Source organism: Oryctolagus cuniculus, chromosome 2 (assembly GCF_051225735.1).
Source record: "Oryctolagus cuniculus isolate XC-2025 breed Fujian yellow rabbit chromosome 2, ASM5122573v1, whole genome shotgun sequence".
In the NCBI taxonomy this organism is placed as follows: domain Eukaryota; kingdom Metazoa; phylum Chordata; class Mammalia; order Lagomorpha; family Leporidae; genus Oryctolagus; species Oryctolagus cuniculus.
The window spans coordinates 118,252,552-118,272,834 of record NC_142868.1 but is presented as its reverse complement, the minus strand read 5'-3'; the positions used below and the strand labels follow the sequence as shown (position 1 = coordinate 118,272,834).

General features: G+C 51.7%; 1 protein-coding gene across 4 annotated transcripts in view; it reads right to left on the bottom strand.

Annotated features, from left to right (window-relative positions):
- The window catches only part of MERTK (MER proto-oncogene, tyrosine kinase), a 117,952-nt gene that overhangs the window by 3,466 nt on the left and 94,203 nt on the right, over window positions 1-20,283 (bottom strand). For 2 of the 4 annotated variants that reach the window (XM_008254044.4, XM_089326105.1), the window contains 4 exons: window positions 18,401-18,519; window positions 11,443-11,552; window positions 9,069-9,228; window positions 8,293-8,429 (listed from right to left, as the gene is read on the bottom strand). In XM_008254044.4, the coding sequence (XP_008252266.2) occupies window positions 8,293-8,429; window positions 9,069-9,228; window positions 11,443-11,552; window positions 18,401-18,519 (526 nt within the window). The remainder of the gene's footprint in view (window positions 1-8,292; window positions 8,430-9,068; window positions 9,229-11,442; window positions 11,553-18,400; window positions 18,520-20,283) is intronic. The other 2 variants (XR_016229209.1, XR_016229210.1) reach the window with 2 other exon arrangements.

Below are 20,283 nucleotides of genomic sequence, written 5' to 3'. Positions count from 1 at the left end.
CTGATGGGAGCTGTCTGTCTGTCTCAGTCTCTCAAATTAGCAACAACAACAACAGCAGAATGAAATGAAGGGAGCAGAATGTGCTGGTTTGAGTCCCAGCTGCTCCACTTCCAATCCAGCTCCCTGCTAATGAGCCTGAACAGACAGCAGAAGATGGCCCAAGTGCTCTCCGTGTAACTGCCTTTCAAATAAATTAATAAATCTTAAAAGAAAAAAAAAGGATCACAGAGAAACAGAAACAACACGTAGGAATCACAAGGCTGAGATAAGAATGAGTTACATCATAGTTTCATTTGGATCCTTTTCCTGTTTTGAGAAATGGATGTTCATGTCATTGGATAAGAAAACAATCCACATTGATTATCATTATTATTTAAAGTCTATTTATTTGAAAGGCAGTTATATAGAGAGAGGGAGAGACAAGGAGAAAGAATTTCCTTCCCCTGGTTTACTCTCCACATGGCCGCCACAGCAGGGGCTGAGCCAGGAGCCTGGAACTCCATCTGGGCCTCCCATGTGGGCAGCAGGGGCCCAAACACCTGGGTCACCTTCCGCTACCTTCCCAGGGCATTAGCAGGGAGCTGGATCAGAAGTGGAGCAGCTGGGGCTGCCAGTGTCACGCACAGTGGCCAAACCTGCTGCTGTGACTCCGGCCCCCCGACAACTCCCATTTAAATCATCTGACACCTGCAGGGCGTTACTGGTCTCTTGGGAACAGAAACATGCAATCCCTACGTTCACATCGAATTCTCTCCTATGGCTTCTTTGGTGAATTCTACTGACATGGTGTTTCTTTCTTTCTTTCTTTCTTTTTTTTTTTTAAACAGGCAGAGTGGACAGTGAGAGAGAGAGACAGAGAGAAAGGTCTTCCTTTGCTGTTGGTTCACCCTCCAATGGCCGCCGTGGCTGGCACGCTGCGGCCGGCGCACCGCACTGATCCGAAGCCAGGAGCCAGGTGCTTCTCCTGGTCTCCCATGGGGTGCAGGGCCCAAGCACTTGAGCCATCCTCCACTGCACTCCCGGGCCACAGCAGAGAGCTGGCCTGGAAGAGGAGCAACCGGGACAGAATCCGGCGCCCCGACCAGGACTGGAACCCGGTGTGCCGGCGCTGCAAGGCGGAGGATTAGCCTAGTGAGCCACGGCACCAGCCCTGACGTGGTGTTTCACATACAACACACAGATCTCATGTGAGCGAGCACACAGTAACATCTTTTCACACATCTACTCTTGCAGCCTTGGCCAGCACTTGCACAGGCTGCCAGCAGGCGGAGAGGCCCAGAGCGCGGTGCCCAGGTAGAGGCTGACCCCGGACACGGGACACCAAGGCGTAGGGAGGGCACATTCCCTCATCTCACTGTCCTGATTCTCTTCTCAGGCTTGGGAGCTCCTTTCGGTTTCCCTGTCGTGCCTGCGCTGGGCGGCCACTGAGACGGGGCAAACAATTTCTGTGCCTGTGTCGGAGTCTCCGTGGTGTGAGGCGATTTGCATGCCTCCCTGCTTCCACAGAGCCGTGCTTGTCTGCAGCCCGAGGTGGGCTTTCAGAGCCCCTGGCCCTGGGGAACATAATCTCCTTTTTATTATTTCATCAAGGGGCTGTGTTACTTAATTTATGTTCATTGGTTCCATGTCTTAAGAGGAAATGTTTCCATAATCAGCCCTTTGAGAGGCAGAACTGTAGCAAAATCACTTTGAAACAGATTTTTTTATGCTCAATAATTTACAAAATATTAAAAAAATACAGCTGGGGTTTTTAAAGACACAGCATGTACACGGACTAACCTACTCCCCTGGAAGGGCAACTCTGTAGGAGTGGACCAAGGGCACTGACAAGAAATCCCACCCCTGGTATGAGGAGGGTGTGCTGTTTTGTGATTTACATTTTACAGGCGGGGTGGGGGGATGAGCTTGGTGACTTTGTAAACAGTCCTTCTGTTTTTGAGTTCTATGAAAGATCTCACCACACAGGTTATCTTTTGTTTACTGTGTACAGAGTTTCAGTTTTGTAGGGAAGGCCTTTTGGAGTTGGGCAGACGGTGGCGATGGTCGTACCACACAATAACGGGTATACTTAGGGGTTGGCGTTGTGGCACAGCGGGGGTTAAACCACCACCTGCGACACCAGCATCCCATACCAGAGCACCAGTTCAAGTCCCGGCTGCTCTGCTTCTGATCCAGCTCCCCGCTCAGGAGCCTGGGAAAGCAGCAGAGATGGCACGAGGGCTTGGGCCCCGGCCACCCCCGTGGGAGGCCTGGATGGAGTTCCTGGTTCCTAGCATCGGCCTAGCCCGGCCCTGCTGCTGTGGCCATTTTGGGAGTAAACCAGCAGATGGAAAGTCTCTTTCTGCCTCTCTCTGTTATTCTGCCTTTTAAATAAATAAAAATAGGCCGGCGCCGCAGCTCACTTGGCTAATCCTCCGCCTGCGGCGCCAGCACCCCGGGTTCTAGTCCCGGTTGGGGCACCAGATTCTGTCCTGGTTGCTCCTCTTCCAGGCCAGCTCTCTGCTGTGGCCCGGGAGTGCAGTGGAGGATGGCCCAGGTGCTTGGGCCCTGCACCCCATGGGAGATCAGGAGAAGCACCTGGCTCCTGGCTTCAGATCGGCGCAGCGCCGGCCGTGGCAGCCATTTGGGGGTGAACCAACGGAAGGAAGACCTTTCTCTCTGTCTCTCTCTCTCACTGTCTAACTGTGCCTGTCAAAAAAAATAAATAAATAAAAAGAAATCTTTAAAAAATTATGTACCTAACACTAATGAACTATATACAAAGTGGTTAAGATGGAAAGTTTCAAAGATTTATTTATTTGAAAAGCAGAGTTACAGACAGAGAGAGGGAGAGACAGAGAGGAAGATCTTCCATCTGCTGGTTCACTCCCCAAATGGCTGCAATAACCAGGGCCGGGCCAGGATGAATCCAGGACCCAAAAGCTTCATCTAAGTCTCCCATGTGGGTGGCAGGGGCCCAAGCAGTTGGGCCATCTTCCACTGCTTTTCCCAGGCCATTAACAGGGAGCTGGATGGAGGTGGAACAGCCAGGACACAACCTGGTGCCCATATGGGATGCTAGCATCACAGGTGGTGGCCTAAGATGGTAAACTTTAAGGTATGTTTATTTTGCTATGGTTTGAAAAATGTAATCATATCCATTTATAAAATGTATACGTTTTTGAATTTATTCCCTGTATACTTTCCAAGTGCGTGCTTTGCTCTGGCTCTGAGGAGCGCTGAGAGCAGCGCTGCAGGTGTGCACAGAGGGGCAAGGCCAGCCTTCTCTCACTGTGCCCCTCAGCCCTCCGAGGCTCCCGCCCGCTTCCTTCCCTGGCCTGCGCAGCCTGCGGTGGAGGGGGAGGGGTGGAGCAATCAATGGAAACCGGAGGTGGAGAGTGGGGTGTGAGCTGGGGTCCTGGGCAGTCGGGCAGCAGGCACCAGTCAGGCACCATGCAGGAAGGCATGAGGGCGGGCCCTGGCGTGGACAGGTGTGTGAAGAATGAGGGCGAGGTCGGTGGTGGCAGGGGAGCCCGTGAGGGTCAGCAGCCGCGGCACCGAGGCAGCTGATACAGACAGGACATCATGCGGCGTGCAGGCCCTTGGCAGCTCCCTGGGGGAGAAATGCAGGCCCCCTCACGGCAGGGCAGCTGAGGCTTGTAGGGCGCAGGCACTGGTTTGTCCAGTGAATGGGCAGTGGCAGTGCCTGGCCCATCTGGTCCCCAGGGCCCTGCTCCCCATCACTGGCCTTTCCTTCATGGTTACGAAATGAGGCAACACAGGAAATACTCTATGGCTGGCTGCTTGTTCAGGCAGCACCACCCCCACACCACATGGGCACAGTTACGCCCATTTGACAGATGAGCAGCCCTAAGCTTGATGCCTTGCCGGAACATGACAATGAAGCTGCAGCTCCACCCAAGGGGGCTGTGGCTGGGTGGGCGCAGTAAGCTAAGCCTCTGCCTGCAGTGCCAGCATCTCATATGGGCACTGGTTTGAGTCTCGGCTGCTCCCCTTCCATTCCAGCTCTCTGCTATGGCCTGGGAAAGCAGTAGAAGATGGCCCAAGGCCTTGGGCTCCTGCACCCATGTGGGAGACCCGGAGGAAGCTCTTGGTTTCAGATTGGCCCAGCTCTGGCCACTGTGGTCATTTGGGGAGTGAACCAGCGGATGGAAGACCACTCTGTCTCTCAAAAAATGTAAATAAAATATTTAAAAAAGAGGGCGGGTGTTGTGGCACCAGAGCCCAGTTTCCTAACCACTCAGCCACCCTGCCTGGCCCTAGGGCTCAGATCTGGATGGGCTTTAGGTCTGACCCGGGCCGTGGGAAGCCAGAGACAGATGATGTGCTTGGAAGCACTGCATGATGAGGTTCTAAGTGTAGAAAGGTTGCTCTGGGATGTAGTGAGAGCCTGGTGGGGAGGAGTGGAATGAGACGGGAGTCGGAAGAGTTGTGGGGTCTGCAGCGCTCGGCAGGAAGTGATGCTGGCCCCGACCTGCCCATTCACTGGTTTCTGCAGGCAGGTTATCAGGAGGAGGGAGTGGCAGGGGCTGGCCCCTGGGGTCCTACCAGCTGACAGTATTAGTGGTGGGAGTGCGGGAGGCAGGTGCCTCTGTAGGACGTCTGGCTGTGGAGACCCAGTGCGACCCAGGTGTCCCACTAGAGGGTGAGGGGAGTGAGCGCCAGGCCCTGAGCCATGGTGACCAGCTGGTGGGTAGGGGTCCCAGGGCTCAGCTGGGGAAATGTCCCAGAGAAATGGAGGGGCCATCAGAGCAGGATGTAGGGAGGAGCAGGGGCCTGCAGCCGGGTCCCGCAGCAGTGGCGAGGACGCTGTGAGGAGAGGTGGCCTCACGGGGGCAGGATCGGCGAGCAGGGTGCCAAGAGAGCCCTGTGATGGACCTGGTTCCACGTCACAGTCGAGTTTCAGAAAACTGAGGAGCAGCTGAGCCCTGAGCCCCTCTCACTACTGATGAGAAACCACCTGGATAAGAATGAACCCGAGACGCGTTTCTTTTTCAAAGTTAATTTTCAGCCCAGAAATGGAAACACAGAGGCTGCGTTGGGGGCCGCTGCTGTTCCCCAGCAATCAGATGCCAGAGGAGACCCGGGAAAAGGCCTGGTTCACCCACACAGGCCACAGCGGCCTCTGCAAGCTCGGGCATGGAGCCAATGGAACACAGGGCCTGCGACTTGTCTGCTTCCCCCTGGCTGCCCAGCTACACGGCACCTGCTGACCTTGCTACTCGGTCACTCACCCAAACGATCTCCAAAAGCCTGGCTCGGGGTTCCCTCCGTTGACTGTATGCGAAACATCTAAAACCACACTGGGATGCAGCATGCACCTTGCTAAGACCCAAGATCTCCGCCGCAAAGGGTGCACAGGAAAGCTAAGAGAGAAAGTGCAAGGAAACTCTTCCTGGGCCGTATTGTTTGGCTGAACTACGTCCTCATGTTCAGAAGCAAACATTTCATTAACATGGTCCTTTTCAGAACTACCATGAAACCCTGGAGCTAATTTAATTAGGACTGCATGATGTTTTTAAAGGGCTTACAGGGTTTCCTTCTGTCCTCAATGTTAGACATCTACAACCGCAATAAACATCGCTACTGCACCACCAAGCCAGGCGAGCCCCTGATCAAAGCAGTCTCCTGCCGGGGCAGTGTCTGGTGCAGCAGTGGACACGCTGCTTATGATGCCTGCATCCCCTGTTGGAGCGCCTGGTTCAAATCCTGGCTCCCCTCCTGATCCTACCTTCCTGCTAACACACACTCTGGGAGGAAGCAGGGGATAGCTCAAGTACTTGGGTCTCTGCCACCCACATGGGAGACCCACATTCAGTTCCTGGCTCCTGGCTTTGGCCTGGTCCAGCCTTGGCTGTTGTGGGCATTTGGGGAGTGAACCAGAAGATGGGAGAACTCTGTCTATCTCTCGTTTTCTTTCTGTTTGGTTTAGAAAGGACTTGGGAGGCCTGTATGCAAACTGACCTGGGTCCTCTCCCCAGCTGAGGCAGTAGGGTCAGAGCGTGGGATGGGGGAGTGGTCCTATACACGCTCACCTGCGCCAGCACCCAGCATATGCCACAACAGCTGGCACAGGCCCACAGCTCTGACATGCTCTTGCTGCATGTGGTGGGAATGCCCCTCTGCAAGGCCACGGCCCTTATTACATGGGGAGCAGAGCCGCTCTTAGGAAGGTGCTAAATCCTAAGCCATAGGTAGCATTCACTGGGAATTCTTTTTTTTTTTTTTTAAGATCTTATTTATTTATTTGAGAGGCCAGCGCCATGGCTCACTTGGTTAATCCTCCGCCTGGGGCACCGGTATCCCATATGGGCGCCAGGTTCTAGTCCTGGTTGCTCCTCTTCCAGTCCAGCTCTCTGCTGTGGCCCGGGAAGGCAGTGGAGGATGGTCCAGGTGCTTGGGCCCCTGCACCCGCATGGGAGACCAGGAAGAAGCACCTGGCTCCTGGCTTTGGATCGGCGCAGTGCGCCGGCCGCAGTGTACCGCCCATAGCGGCCATTTGGGGGGTGAACCAATGGAAGGAAGATCTTTCTCTCTCTCCCCCTTACTGTCTGTAACTCTACCTGTCAAATAAATAAATAAATAAATAAAGAGAGAGAAAGGTCTTCCTTCCTTTCTTCTATTGGTTCACCTCCAAGATGGCCGCAAAGGCCAGAGCTGCGCTGATCCAAGGCCAGGGTGCTTCTTCCTGGTCTCCCACATGGGTGCAGGGGCCCAAGGACTTGGGTCATCTTCCACTGTTTTCCCAGGCCACAGCAGAGAGCTGGATTGGAAGAGGAGCAGCCGGGACTAGAACCGGTGCCCATATGGGATGCTGGCGCCGCAGGCGCAGGATTAACCTTCTGCACCACAGCACCAGCCCCGTAGGCATTCTTTTTAAAAGGTCAGCCCGGTGCCTGGGGAGATCAGTTTGTGAAGATGCTGCTGATACCTGGCATCTTCAGGTGTGCATTTCCCCCGCAAGCCTCCCACAGGCTGAACATTCCAGACACTTTCTTATGTAACCTGGACAGCAACTCTCTCAAGAGCATAAGCTAAGTTGTTTTGTGGCTGATGATCAGAGGTACAGAGGGGTTAGCTCAGCTGTCATGACCGCACACATGGCTAGTTAGGAGGCAGAGTCTGACCCAAGGCCAGGGCCTCTTCACCTTGCTGTGTGGCCGTCAAGACACCCCCAAAATGCAGGAAGGACCCAACTCCTGGAGCCATCACCTGCTGCCTCCCGGGGTGTGCTTTAGCAGGAAGTTGGCACGAGGAGCTGGGACTTGAACCCAGGCGCTCCCCGTGAAGGATGCAGGTGTTTTGAATGGTGCATTTTTTTTTTCCATTTACTTCGAAGACAGAATAGACAGTAAGAGATCTTCTATCTATTGTTTACTCTCCCAGTGCCCCCAAGAGTTAAGGCTGGGCCAGGCCAAAGGCAAGAACCAGGAACTCCACCTGAGTCTCCCTGTGGGTGGCAGGGGGCCAAGCACGTGAGCCATCATCGGCTGCCTCCCAAGATGCATGAGTGGGGAAGGTGGATTAGAAGTGGAGTAGCCAGGATTCAAACTGGACTTAAATCAGCACTCAGATAGGGATCAGTCACACTGTTAGAATAGCCCCAAACTATTCTATCTTGCCTTTTAAAGATTTATTTTATTGAAAGGCAGAGAGAGAAAGAAAGAGAGAGAGCGAGCCATCATTTGCTTTCCTAGGTGCATCAGCAGGGAGCTGGATTTGAAGTATAGCAGCTGGGACTTGAACCAGCGCTCCATTATGGGATGGCGGTGTTGCAGGTGGCAGCTTAAACCACTGTGTCATAACAGGCTCCCTCCCCAGGCAATTCTGACGACCAACCTGGTCTCAAGGTCAATGGCACCGATTTCCAAGCTTCCCGATGAAGGGTAAGACTGACTGGTGGCATTACTGTGTGTTTGAAATGCTATCTAGAAAGGCAAGGCTAGGTGGGCCCAAAGAAGGCAGAGAATCATTCAGGAGCTCACGCACTACAAAGGAGACCTATTCACATGCAGGCTGTATTTCCTGGAGCTGTGCGAGCACCCAGAGGACGAGGGCTGTGGCCTGCTCTTGACAATGCCCGCTGGTGGGGACAGGCATTTTTGGATGTGTCAGCTATGGCACACTCTGTCTCCCATCCCAGGAGTGGCTCCCAGCCTGGATGGCAGCAGGTGCCACCCTGTGCACATGTCCACCTGGCAATAGCCATCCCTCCCACCACATCCCCGGGGCGTGTTCCCCCAGGTCTTCGTAGAGCCAAATGCCCAGCAACACGGAGAGACGCTCACTCACAGTTGGTCCAGGCAGCCCTCGGGCTGTGTCAGCCTGTGGCCGTGCAGAAGGTAGTCGTACATCTCATGGTTCTGCACCCCGGGGTAGGGCGTCATTCCCCGCGTTGCTATTTCCCACATGGTCACACCAAATGCCCACTGGGAACAGAACGACAAGTTAGGATGTGGATCTTTCCACAGAGGCTGAATGGCCTTTTTCACTGGGAAAGGTCACTTCTTAAAGCTGATGACTGTACACAAAGCTGGCAATTATGTCTGGGACGCACTGCTCTCCCAAAGCCGCAGCACCGGGGGGCTAGAGTGTCACAGCTCCCCATTTTTACGAAAGCCGTTCTGGGAAGTTCAGCAGAGGCAGAGATGGCTGCACGTCACATCAAACCCCCCACTTTCAAGCTCTGCCCCAGATTTGTGGGGGCATTTTCCCCAGCTCAGGCCCAGGGTAATCACAGAACACCTTTTGTACAGCATCTTGCTTCCAAAAAGCCACTCAATGCAATGTGGATAGGAAGTGTGTTAGCTGGGGGCAATTAAGTCACCCTTTTTTAGCAAAGAAAACTGCAAATACATGACGGGTGTGGGCAAAGCACAGATGCTTAACCGGACTCTGTTGTTACCCCTGAGCTAAGCATCTGGCAAGAAACAAAAGGGAAGTCCCGGGATGCCCCCAGTCCTCAGTTTACCCAACATAAAGTGTCTTGCAGCACCAGCCTGAGTTATTTCTCCCACTGTGCCCCTGTCTTGGCCACGAGGGGCCCCGGGTCCGAGCTGCGTACGCACCACGTCACTTTTACTGGTGTAGACTCGGTCCGCAAGGCTCTCTATGGCGATCCACTTCACAGGCATCTTCGCGATGCGGCCTTGGCGGTAGTAATCCCCGCTGTAGATCTTCTTGGAGAGGCCGAAGTCCGCCACACAGACAGTCATGTCGTCTCGCAGCCTGCCGAGAGCAGAGTCGCATCCTGAGCAGCCTCAGAGGCAAAGCCTTCCATCCCAGGACTACGTCGGACGCAGCTGAAAGCACTCGTGATGAGTGACAAAGGAGGACGTGGGCCCCAGCAGCCTGTGAGGGGCCAGCTTTGGGGTCAGTGGCTGGGCAAGGGACCGGGAGCCTGGAAAGAGACAGAGTCCTGCGCGGCTCTGGTCGGTGTGGGGGTCAGGACCTGCAGGGGCGCCTTGTGCAGGGTCAGAGACAGTCGGCCGGGGCACGACGGGAGCAGGAAGAGCGGCAGCTCAAAGCCGGGGCCTCTGGTGGAGGGACAGCGTGCAGCCAGAAGCCTTCCTGCCTGGTGTCTGGCGGCAGCACTGGCTCTGTGGACTAGGTCAGTCCCCCCGCAGCCTGGGGAGGTGGGGAAGTACAAGCTGTAAAGGAGACACTGGGCTTCTCGCCAAAGATGGCCAAGCGGGTGCTTCCGAAGTGAAGGGGTGCAGTGAGAGTTGCAGCCCGAGTTATTAAAACAGATCAGACACGAAGAAGGAGGAAAAGGAGGAGGTGCGGAAGAGTACGTGAAGAACAGGAGGGCAGATCTGGGGGTAGGTGACCAAATCGATCCTGTTTGCCTAATAAAGACTTTTTGAAAGATTTTTAAAATTTATTTGAGGGGCCGGTGCTGTGGCGCAGCAGGTTAACGCCCTGGCCTGAGCGCCGGCATGCCATATGGGCACCGGTTCGAGACCTGGCTGCTCCATTTCCCATCCAGCTCTCTGCTATGGCCTGGGAAAGCAGTAGAAGATGGCCCAAATGCTTGGGCCCCTGCACCTGCGTGGGAGACCCAGAAGAGGCTCCTGGGTCCTGGTTTCGGATTGGTGCAGCTACAGCCGTTGTGGCCAATTGGGGAGTGAACCATCAGATGGAAGACCTCTCTCTCACTCTCTCTCTTTCTCTCTCTCTCTCTGCATCTCCTCTCTCTGTGTAACTCTTTTAAATAAATAAATAAATCTTTAAAAAATTTTATTTGAAAGGCAGAGCGAGCGAGCGAGCGAGAGCGAGATCTTCTATCCGTTGGTTAACTCTCCAAATGGCCATAATGTCTGGGGCCGGACCAGGCTGATGCCAGGAACCTGGAACTCCATCTGGGTGTCCCCCATGGTTGGCAGGAACCCAAGTACCCAGGCCATCTTCCACTGCTTTCCCAGGCATATGAACAGGCAGCTGGATTGGAAGTGGAGCGGCTAGGACTCGAACTAGCACTCTGATATGAGATGGCAGCATTTAACCTGCTGTGACCATGCTAGCCCCACATCACAGACTTTTAAAACTGAAAGTCCCACATCCTAGGAAACCCTCCAGTCCAAGACAAACCGCAGACCCAGCCACCCCACCCAGTAGGAAAAACATGAAAAGAAATATTAAGACAAAAAAAAGTTTTCATGGTTTTCCTTCTATGGTAGAAAATGTATTTAAATGAAAAACAGCCCTACAATGTTAACTTCTCTGGGAATTTCAAAAATGAGGCAAGAGCATAGGGCCCAGGGCAGGGCTGGCTGGGAAGAATGAGGAACACAGAGCAGGTGCCACTGCCACATCTCTGACCATGAAAAACCAACGACAACAACACATGAAGAAGCACTCTCTCTTCTCCCAACAGTAACCTCACACTCAAGGAGCAGTTATTGGTTTTGAAGATTTACAACAGAAAATGGCTTTACTGAAACAGGCTGAAGAAATAGGGGAACTTCAGTTCACAGTTCTGGTATAAGAAGCTCTTGTCTGCTGTGAAAGGAAGGGGGCTGTGAATTCAACACTCAAAGCCTCTTCACAAGCAAGCAGCGTGGAAACTCGGGGAGAAAACCTACACGGTGCTCATTACTGCCTTCCTGATGAGCTGCCCCGCTGTAACTCTGGCTCCAAAGCCAGCTGACGGCAGTGGGGGAAGATCGTGCCTACCCTCCTGGCACAGCAAGAGTGAAAATGAAAAAGTGATCGCAGGAGGAAACGCTGAAGGCCCACCAGGCAGAGGGTGAAAAGCTCCAAGCAAAACCCCAATCATAATCACAGCCATAGACATCCCATCTTCAGAGCAAGCCAGGCCGATAACCCCAAGCCTTGCTTCCCTGCGTGTATTGCCAGCCACAGGCCACCCCGGTCCCAGCCCCCAAGCACAGGTTAAACACCATGAGGCCCAACAGCTTCCAGGATGTCCCAGGATCTTACATGCAGTTTCGAGCAGCTAAATCTCTATGCAGAAAGTTCCTGTTGCTCAGATACTCCATTCCCAGGGCAATGTCCACCATGAACTTCAACAACGTCTGCAGAGGGATGTGCTAGGGAGTGGAGGAACAAGGAGAACGATCACTGTGCAGGGAGAACTTGGCGGGGCAGACGCTTGGCACAGAGGTTCAGGCTCGGGTTAGGGTGCCCACAACACATACTGGAGCGCCTGGGTTTGAGTCCATGTTCCAGCTTCCTGCTAATGCACACCTCGGGAGTTAGCCGCTGTTGGCTCAACTTACTTTGGTCTCTGCCACCCACCAAGCCAGGCTGAATCCCCAGCTCCTGGCTTTAGATTGGCCCAGCTCCAGCTGTTGTGGGCATTTGGGGAGCGAACCAGTGGATGGCAACTGCTGTTTCTGTCTCTCAAATAAATAAATACAAGCTTTTGAAAAAGGAAAGCTTAGCAAGTTACTTCCAACTGAAGGAGAAATGGTATCCTTATTTGCTAAGGTGTGGTCGTGAAACAAGGAAACAAATCTTGTGATTTCATATCATTAGCATTACAGATACATTTTTTTTAAAGATTTTTATATTTTTACTTGAGAGGTAGAGTTACAGACAGCGAGAGCACTCCCCAAATGGCTGGAGCTGTGCCAGTCCGAAGCCAGGAGCCAGGAGCTTCTTCCTGGTCTCCCATATATATGGTTGCAGGGGCCCAAGCACTTGGGCCATCTCCTACTGCTTTCCCAGGCCGCAGCAGAGAGCTGGATCAGAAGTGGAGCAGCTGGGACCAGAACCGGCGACCATATGGGGTGCCAGCGCCGCAGGCGGAGGATTAACCTACTGCGCCACGCGCCAGCCCCACAAATAAAATTTTAAAAAAGAACAACAAAAACAACAACAAAAAACAGTAAAAAATTCTTGGCATATGTCACATTTTCTTCTCCCCAGCTTTAAAAGTATGATGTGCAGCATTCTGTTTCTTTCCATGTTATGAGGCCAAATGAGACTGCGCCCTCTGAGAGGCCATGGAGGAGACTGAACACAAACCCCATCAGACCATCAGCTCGCTTCTCGGTGGAAACGGACACGTTGGAGGAACAAGAAGAAACATCACTGTGCAGAGAAAACTTGGAGGGGCAGACGCTTGGCACAGAGATTCAGGCTCAGGTTAGGGTGCCCACAACACATACTGGAGCGCTTGGAGAAACTCAAGGAACCCAGAATATGCCAAAATCAGCTTGCACACAAACAAGGATGGAGGGGTCATACTTACTGATTTCAAAACTTGCTACACTGCAACTATAATTAAGATAATGTGATACTGGGAAAAGGAGAGATATTCAGATCAATGGACTACGGAGAGTCCAGGAATAAATCCATATGTGGTCAATTAACTGTCACGTTACATTTTTAAAATTTACAACATGTAACTGACATAAAAATTTCAAATACTTATGGAGTGAAATTTTGTTTGATGTATACACTGTGTAATCTCCATTCAGGGTAAATATATTTATCCTCTCATGCATTTCACATTTCTTTAGAGAAAAACATCCAAAAATCCCATGTGGTAGGTTTTTTACAGAGAAATATACAATAAAATAACATTATCCACCATCACCCTACTGTGCACTAGAACCCCAAACTTCTTACTCCCATCTACCTGTAACCTAGTCCCCATCACTCAACCATTCAACATCGCTGCCTCCCACTCCTCTCCCCAGCCTCTGGTTACCACCACTGTATTTCTAACTCCTGGAGATCACTTTTGATTTTAGACTACACAGATGAGTGAGATCAGGGGACATGTGTCATGCTTGGCTTATTTCACTTAACATAATGACCCGCAGGTCCAGCCATGTGATTGCAAAGATTTCATCCTTTTCAGGGCTGAGTAATGTTCCACTGTGTACATGCAGCACTTTTTTGAATGCATTCATCAGTGGATGGACACTTGTTCCCATTTCCTGGCTACTGTGAACAGCGCTGCATAAACATGGGAGTGCAGCTGTTTGAAGATGGGTTTCATTTCCCTTGGATATACGCCCAGCAGTGGAACTGTTGGATTATACATATGGTAGTTCTATTTCTGGTTTTTTGAGGAACCTCTATACCTTCTAACAAGGAAGTCAAGACCATTGCTAATGGGGAAAAATACTCGTTTTCAACAAATGATACTGGGATGGATAAACTCTCATCCGTAAAAGATGAAACTGGACCTCTACTTCAAAGTATCCACAAAAATTAACTCACCAGAAGATGGATCAAAATTTAGATGTAAGAGCCCAAACTATAAAATTCTTATGGAAAATAACATAAGGCCTGGTGAGTCTTTGTGACTTTTGGACTTAGGCAATGGTGTCTTATATATAACACCAAAAGCACAGGGGGCCAGCTCAGAGGCAAAGTGGGTGTAGCCTCTATCTGCAGCACCGGCATCCTATATGGGTGCTGGTTTGAGTCCCGGCTGCTCCACTTCTGATCCACCTCACTGCTAATGCACCTGGGAAAGCATCAGAGGATGGTCCAAGTGCCTGGAAGAAGCTCCTGGCTCCTGGATTTGGCCTGGTCCAGCCCTGGCTGTTGTGGCCATTTGAGGACTGAACCAATATATGAAAGACCTCTCTCCCTCTCTCTCTCTCTCTCTCTCTTACTCTGCCTTTCAAATAAATAAATCCCTTAAAAAAAAAAGTACAAGCAACTCCACTACCACCACCACAAAACAGAACTTGGATTTCATCAAAATTAAAAAGCGCTGTGGGCGCCGGCCTTGTGGCACAGCAGGTTAAGCCAGTGTTTGTGACGCAGGCATCCCGCAGAGGAGTTGACTTTTGTACTACTTGCTGTGAGGTCGTCCTACCTGCTGCAGACATGCCCCCACTTACCTTCCCGGCTCTGCCGCCCTTCGTCTAATGCTCTCCTGCTTAGTTTCTGCCACAGCAGACAACCTGCTTTCCCTAGAACACGTGTGTTCTTGGATCGCTCACCTTATCTAGGCTGTGTGCATCTCTGAAGTTCCCATTTCGTTCCTACCACTCCTTGGAGGACAGTCACGGCGGAAGCACAGGATATTTTAAGAGTTTCTCCAGCAGAAAATTCAGTGTCTCTGGACGCTCCAGAGCAGGTTGCTCCTGTCTGTGCCTGATGCCTGTGTCACGACAGCCTGCTGCCCTTTCTGGTGTCAGCTCTGTGGGACCGTGTCTGTGTCCTGTCACCTGCCTATGTGCCCTGCACACCTGCGGGGGCGCTGTTCACAGGAAGCACACAGTGGCACCCAGGCCCTGACAGAGAAGCACGTGAACATAGGCTGAGACCTGGGCCACTCTACAGGGGACAAAAGGTCTTTATTCCCGGGGGACTGACTGAGCAGGGGCAAAGAAAAGATCTGAATAACAGCTTGGTCTTCAGTTTGCCCATGCACTTTGCTGCCTTCCGTCTTCATCTGTGGCTGCTGAGTCAGACTATGAAAATGCACCCCCTTTTCCTAATTCTAACTCTCGGGAGTCGCTTTCCATCACTGCAGACAGACTTGCGTTTTTGCAAATAAGAAACCATTCATCCATCGGTAAAACGCTGGGTGCTTGTCTCCCTCCCTTGTTATTTTCTTCAAAAGAATCTCAAAGCACAGCAGAGCCTGTGGCAGGCACAGACAGGCTGCTTCCAAAACTCATCCTGGAGGGCGACAGAAGCAGCCGAGCTAGGTCAGTTCTGGAAAAGCTCAATGAAGCAGGGGGAATCGCATCCCATAATTCTGACTTAGAAGCCACTGCAGGCCGGCGCCGCGGCTCACTAGGCTAATCCTCCGTCTTGCGGCGTCGGCACACCAGGTTCTAGTCCCGGTCAGGGTGCTGGATTCTGTCCTGGTTGCCCCTCTTCTAGGCCAGTTCTCTGCTGTGGCCAGGGAATGCAGTGGAGGATGGCCCAAGTGCTTGGGCCCTGCACCCCATGGAAGACCAGGAGAAGCACCTAGCTCCTGGCTTCAGATCAGTGTGCTGTGCTGGCCGCAGCGCACCAGCCACGGCGGCCATTGGAGGGTGAACCAACGGCAAAGGAAGACCTTTCTCTCTGTCTCTCTCTCTCACTGTCCACTCTACCTGTCAAAAAATAAATAAATAAAAAATAAAAAAGAAGAAGCCACTGCAATGAGGACAGCATGGTTTAATGGAACAGAACAGAACTCAGATGCACAAATGTGTGGCCAACTGATACCTGACAGGTGTCAAAGCAATGCAAAGGATTAAGGACGAACTTCACACAAATGATGGTGGCCATCATATGCTGAAAAAGGACCTTGAGCTGAATCCTACACTTTATATGAAAATTAACTCACAATGGGTCATCTACTTAAACATAACGTGTAAAGCCACACAACTTTTAGAAGGAAACCTAGGGGAAAACTTCCTTTCTCATGGATTGGCAAAGAGGTCTCTGATAAGAAAGCCAAAGCATGATTCATGAAAGAAAAAAATATACAAATAAACTGGACTTGATTAAAATTTCTAATTTTTTTTTGCTCATGTTAAGAAAATGCCTAGATAAACTCTAAACTAGTAGAGCAATCTCTGCAGATCACATGTCCCAGTGAAGGAACTGCCAGTAGATTATATAAATAACTCTCAAAACTCAGAAACAGGGAGCTAGCATTGTGGCGTAGTGGGTAAAGCCACCACCTACAACGTAGGCATCTCATGTGGGTGTTGGTTCGAGTCCTGGCTGCTCCACCTGGGAAGGCAGGGGTGGATGGCTCAAGTACTTGGGCTTCTGCTACCCAAGTAGGAGACCTGGATGGCGCTCCTGGGTTCAGCCCGGCTGTTGAGGGCTTCTGGGAAGTGAACCAGCAGATGGAACAGCTCTCTCTGTCTCTCCCTCTCCCTCTGTAACTCTGCCTTTTAAATAAACAAATAAAAAAATCCTTAAAACCAAACAAAAGCAACTCAAAACCAAAACCAAACCTGGAACAGGGAATGGAGCTGAGACTCAGACCCAGGCCCCTAGTACAGAATGCAAACATCTCCAGTGGCTTCTTAACCTCTGTGCCAAATGCCCACCCCGTACCTGAATGTTGATAGCAACTTCATTCATGATGCCCCAGACTTGGAAACAACCCATATGTTCAACAGGTAAACAGATAAGCCATGGTATATCCATTCAATGGAATATTACACAGCAATGAACAAGGAATGACGACTGATAAGACAACTGGACTGGGTCTCAAAGGCACAGTGCTGAGTGGAGGAAGCCAGTCTCAACAGGTTCTCAACATTCAAACCTATTTAGAGCAAAGCCAAGGTTCCCTTCCAGGACCTGTGCTGCTTCATGGCAGTGTGGGCCTGGAACGACTTCTGTTCCAACACAAGATGACTGCTGACGGAGGCCAGCACCACCCTGTGCCCACATGTGTGCCCTACCAGAGCCCCACAGAGACAGACAGAGAAGGTGAGTGAGGGGCAGAGAGGGTGCAGCTCAGCCAGGCACAGAGCCAGGACACAACTCACACCTCCTGCTCCTAGTCCGTGGGTCTGTCCCCAGGAAACGAGATGTGAGCTCAGCATTTTTATTTCAGATAAGAAGAAGGGGTGGGCATTGTGGTGCAATGGGTTAAACCAATGCTTGGGACGTCCGTATCGCATGTCAGAGCGCTGGCTCAAGTCCTGGTTCCTCTGCTACCCATGCAAACCCTGCGAAAGCCCCCTGGGAAGGCAGTTGATGATGCCTGAAGTACCTGGGACCCTGCCAGCCATGTGGGAGACCAGATGGAATTCCTGGCTGCAGGCTTCAGCCTGGCCCAGCCCCGGCTATTGTGGCCATTGAAGGAGGAAGTCAATATGTGGAAGATCTCTCTCTCTCTCTCTGTCACTCTGCCTTTCAAATAAATAAATGAATACATCTTCAAAGCAAACAAGCAGGCAATGTCCTCACCGACTATGATTTCCAAGCTCAACAATTTTTTTTTTTTTTGACAGGCAGAGTGGACAGTGAGAGAGAGAGAGACAGAGAGAGAAAGGTCTTCCTTTGCCGTTGGTTCACCCTCCAATGGCCGCCACGCCCGGCGCACCGCGCTGATCCGATGGCAGGAGCCAGGTACTTCTCCTGGTCTCCCATGGGGTGCAGGGCCCAAGCACGTGGGCCATCCTCCACTGCACTCTCTGACCACAGCAGAGAGCTGGCCTGGAAGAGGGGCAACCGGGACAGAATCTGGCGCCCCGACCAGGACTAGAACCCGGTGTGCCGGCACCGCAGGCGGAGGATTAGCCTATTGAGCCGTGGCGCCGGCCCCAAGCTCCACAACTCTTGAAGTCAATGCTGAGAACTGACCCTGAGGAGAGCAAGGCTCTAGTTCTGGGGTCCTAACGTCCCCGGTGACCCACAGCTGCCTCTACAGCTACATCCAAAGTGTCCGGGCGTCACGGTCCTCACGGCTGCAGCACCGCAAACGTGTAAGAACTTCAGCTGTGCAGGCCTCTAGACTCAACGTATTTGACTGCAATTCATCTTCTTAGAGTAGGACTATCATAAAAGTATTTATTCTCAGAAAAACAGGCACGAATCTTCAAAGGCTAAACTCCATGAATCCCTCCAGGAGCCCCTGTAACGTTCTTTGAGGAGGGCCATCGTCAATGGCCTTCCCAGCGTCTGAAGCTTTGAGGACAAGACAGGCACACGGGGCAGGACTAGGAGCCAGACACACCCTCTCCAGAGTTGGCGAAGCCGTGGTCATGAGACCGAGCGGCCAGCCCAGCCTCCTGCCGCCACAGAGAGGGAGTGTTGCACCTGCAAGAGGCCTGCTGTGAGGTTGGAGAGCACGCCGCAGCCGCTGGTGCACAGGGAGCCCTGAACAGAGGTCTGTGTCCTCTCCTTCCCGCCCTCACTCTCAGGGTTACACTCGGGGTGGGGGGGTGTCCTGCTCTGTCACGTAAGCCCTGACAACTGGGGGAAGCAATGCAAGGACTGTTACCTTCGATCCTGTATCCAGTCGGGAATAAAGGAGGTAGGTATGCAGATCCCCGTACTTCATGAACGGTAAAACCACCATGGGTTTGGGGATGCCTTGAGAGCTCATTTCTATACACACACCTGAAGGCAGAAGCACAGGCAGTTACCACAGCCCTTGCTGGGGTTCACCAGAACAGCACTGGAGCACCCCTCGCCAAGGGGAAACCCTGTGTGACCAAGTGAGCGCTTTACAAAACTCTGTGTTCTACAGTGTGGACCACTACTTGCTGTATCCACATTTCAGATTAGGGCCAGTCTTTGCATGAGAGGGCCGTCTGTCAGCCTCTAATGAGGACAGGCACCCAGGAACCTAGGGACTACGTATAACTGAGGGGTAGTGACCTCCTGAGAAGTTGGGGGGCAAAGGGGTGTCGTGTGACGGTCAAATGCCTTATCCTATGAAGAGGTCCACCACAACAAAGTGCTAAAACTCGGAGAACAATTTTGAGGGCCTTTGGCAAAATCCACATCCTGAGTCCTCACAGTTATACACAAGAGAAACTCTGAGGCCGGCGCCGCGGCTCACTAGGCTAATCCTCCGCCTTGCGGCGCCGGCACACCGGGTTCTAATCCCGGTCGGGGCGCCGGATTCTGTCCCGGTTGCCCCTCTTTCAGGTCAGCTCTCTGCTGTGGCCCGGGAGTGCAGTGGAGGATGGCCCAAGTGCTTGGGCCCTGCACCCCATGGGAGACCAGGATAAGTACCTGGCTCCTGCCATTGGCGGCCATTGGAGGGTGAACCAATGGCAAAGGAAGACCTTTCTCTCTGTCTCTCTCTCTCACTGTCCACTCTGCCTGTCAAAAAAAAAAAAAAAAAAAAAAAAAAAAAAAAAAAAAAGAGAGAGAGAGAGAGAGAGAAACTCTGATCGTGTTGACCATGGAATTCTAGAACGAGAACCTGTCAGGTGACGCTGGACTTGCAAACTCCTGCACTTTGTGGCACAATCACTCAGTGGCAACTGTGACCCCCAGTAGCTGCAGTGAGTAACAGTAGTTTCTCTGACAAGCGTTAGTTTTCACGTCTCTCTGTGGTGTCCACGTTGAAAGATCTCAACAGAACTTAGCAAGTCACAGGATAGCAAACAAACAAACAAAAGGCCAGCAGCAAATTCTTTTATGTCCAGGGTGCTCCTTTTTCTTGGAATAGTCACGTATATGATTTAAGCTCCATACCTGTTCTCTTCACTTGTGTTTTGTAGTTAACCTCTGGAGCCAAATTCTGACTATTACTAAATCCCATCCCATGAGGTTGTCAGTGGACCATGATTAGGTGAAATCAGTACTTTCGGGGCGGGTGTTTGGCTTCTGGTTCAGATGACTGTGTCCCACGTTGGAGTGCCAGGGTTTGACTCCCAGCTTCAGCTCCTGACCCCAGCTTCCCATTAATTTGGATCCTGGGAGGCAATGTTAATGGCCCAAGTAGTTGGATTCCTGCCACCATATGGCAGACCTGGACTGAGTTCTTGCTTTCTGTCTTGTTGGCTGTTGTGGGCTTTTGAGGAGCAAACCTGGGGGTGGAAGCTACCTCTCTCTCTCTCTGCAATAAATTATTTAAAAAAGTCAATGCTTTCAAATAGATTAACAAATTATTTCTCAGAAATGATTTAGGGAATTTGTCTGCTCTTATGATTTTACCTTCACTGGTATATGATGGATTAAATCAATAAAAATTATAACATGACCAATATTGTGTCTTGCCTTTGAGTAATTGGGGGTCTTCCAGAACTCTGGGGACACTTGAACCATTTTTGAGGCCATCAGTGTCCAGGAAATGCAAACCCTTTTTTTATCATCAGAATCAGAAAAGGCAGCCCTAAGGAGAAGTCTTCTAGATGAAACACTCAATGT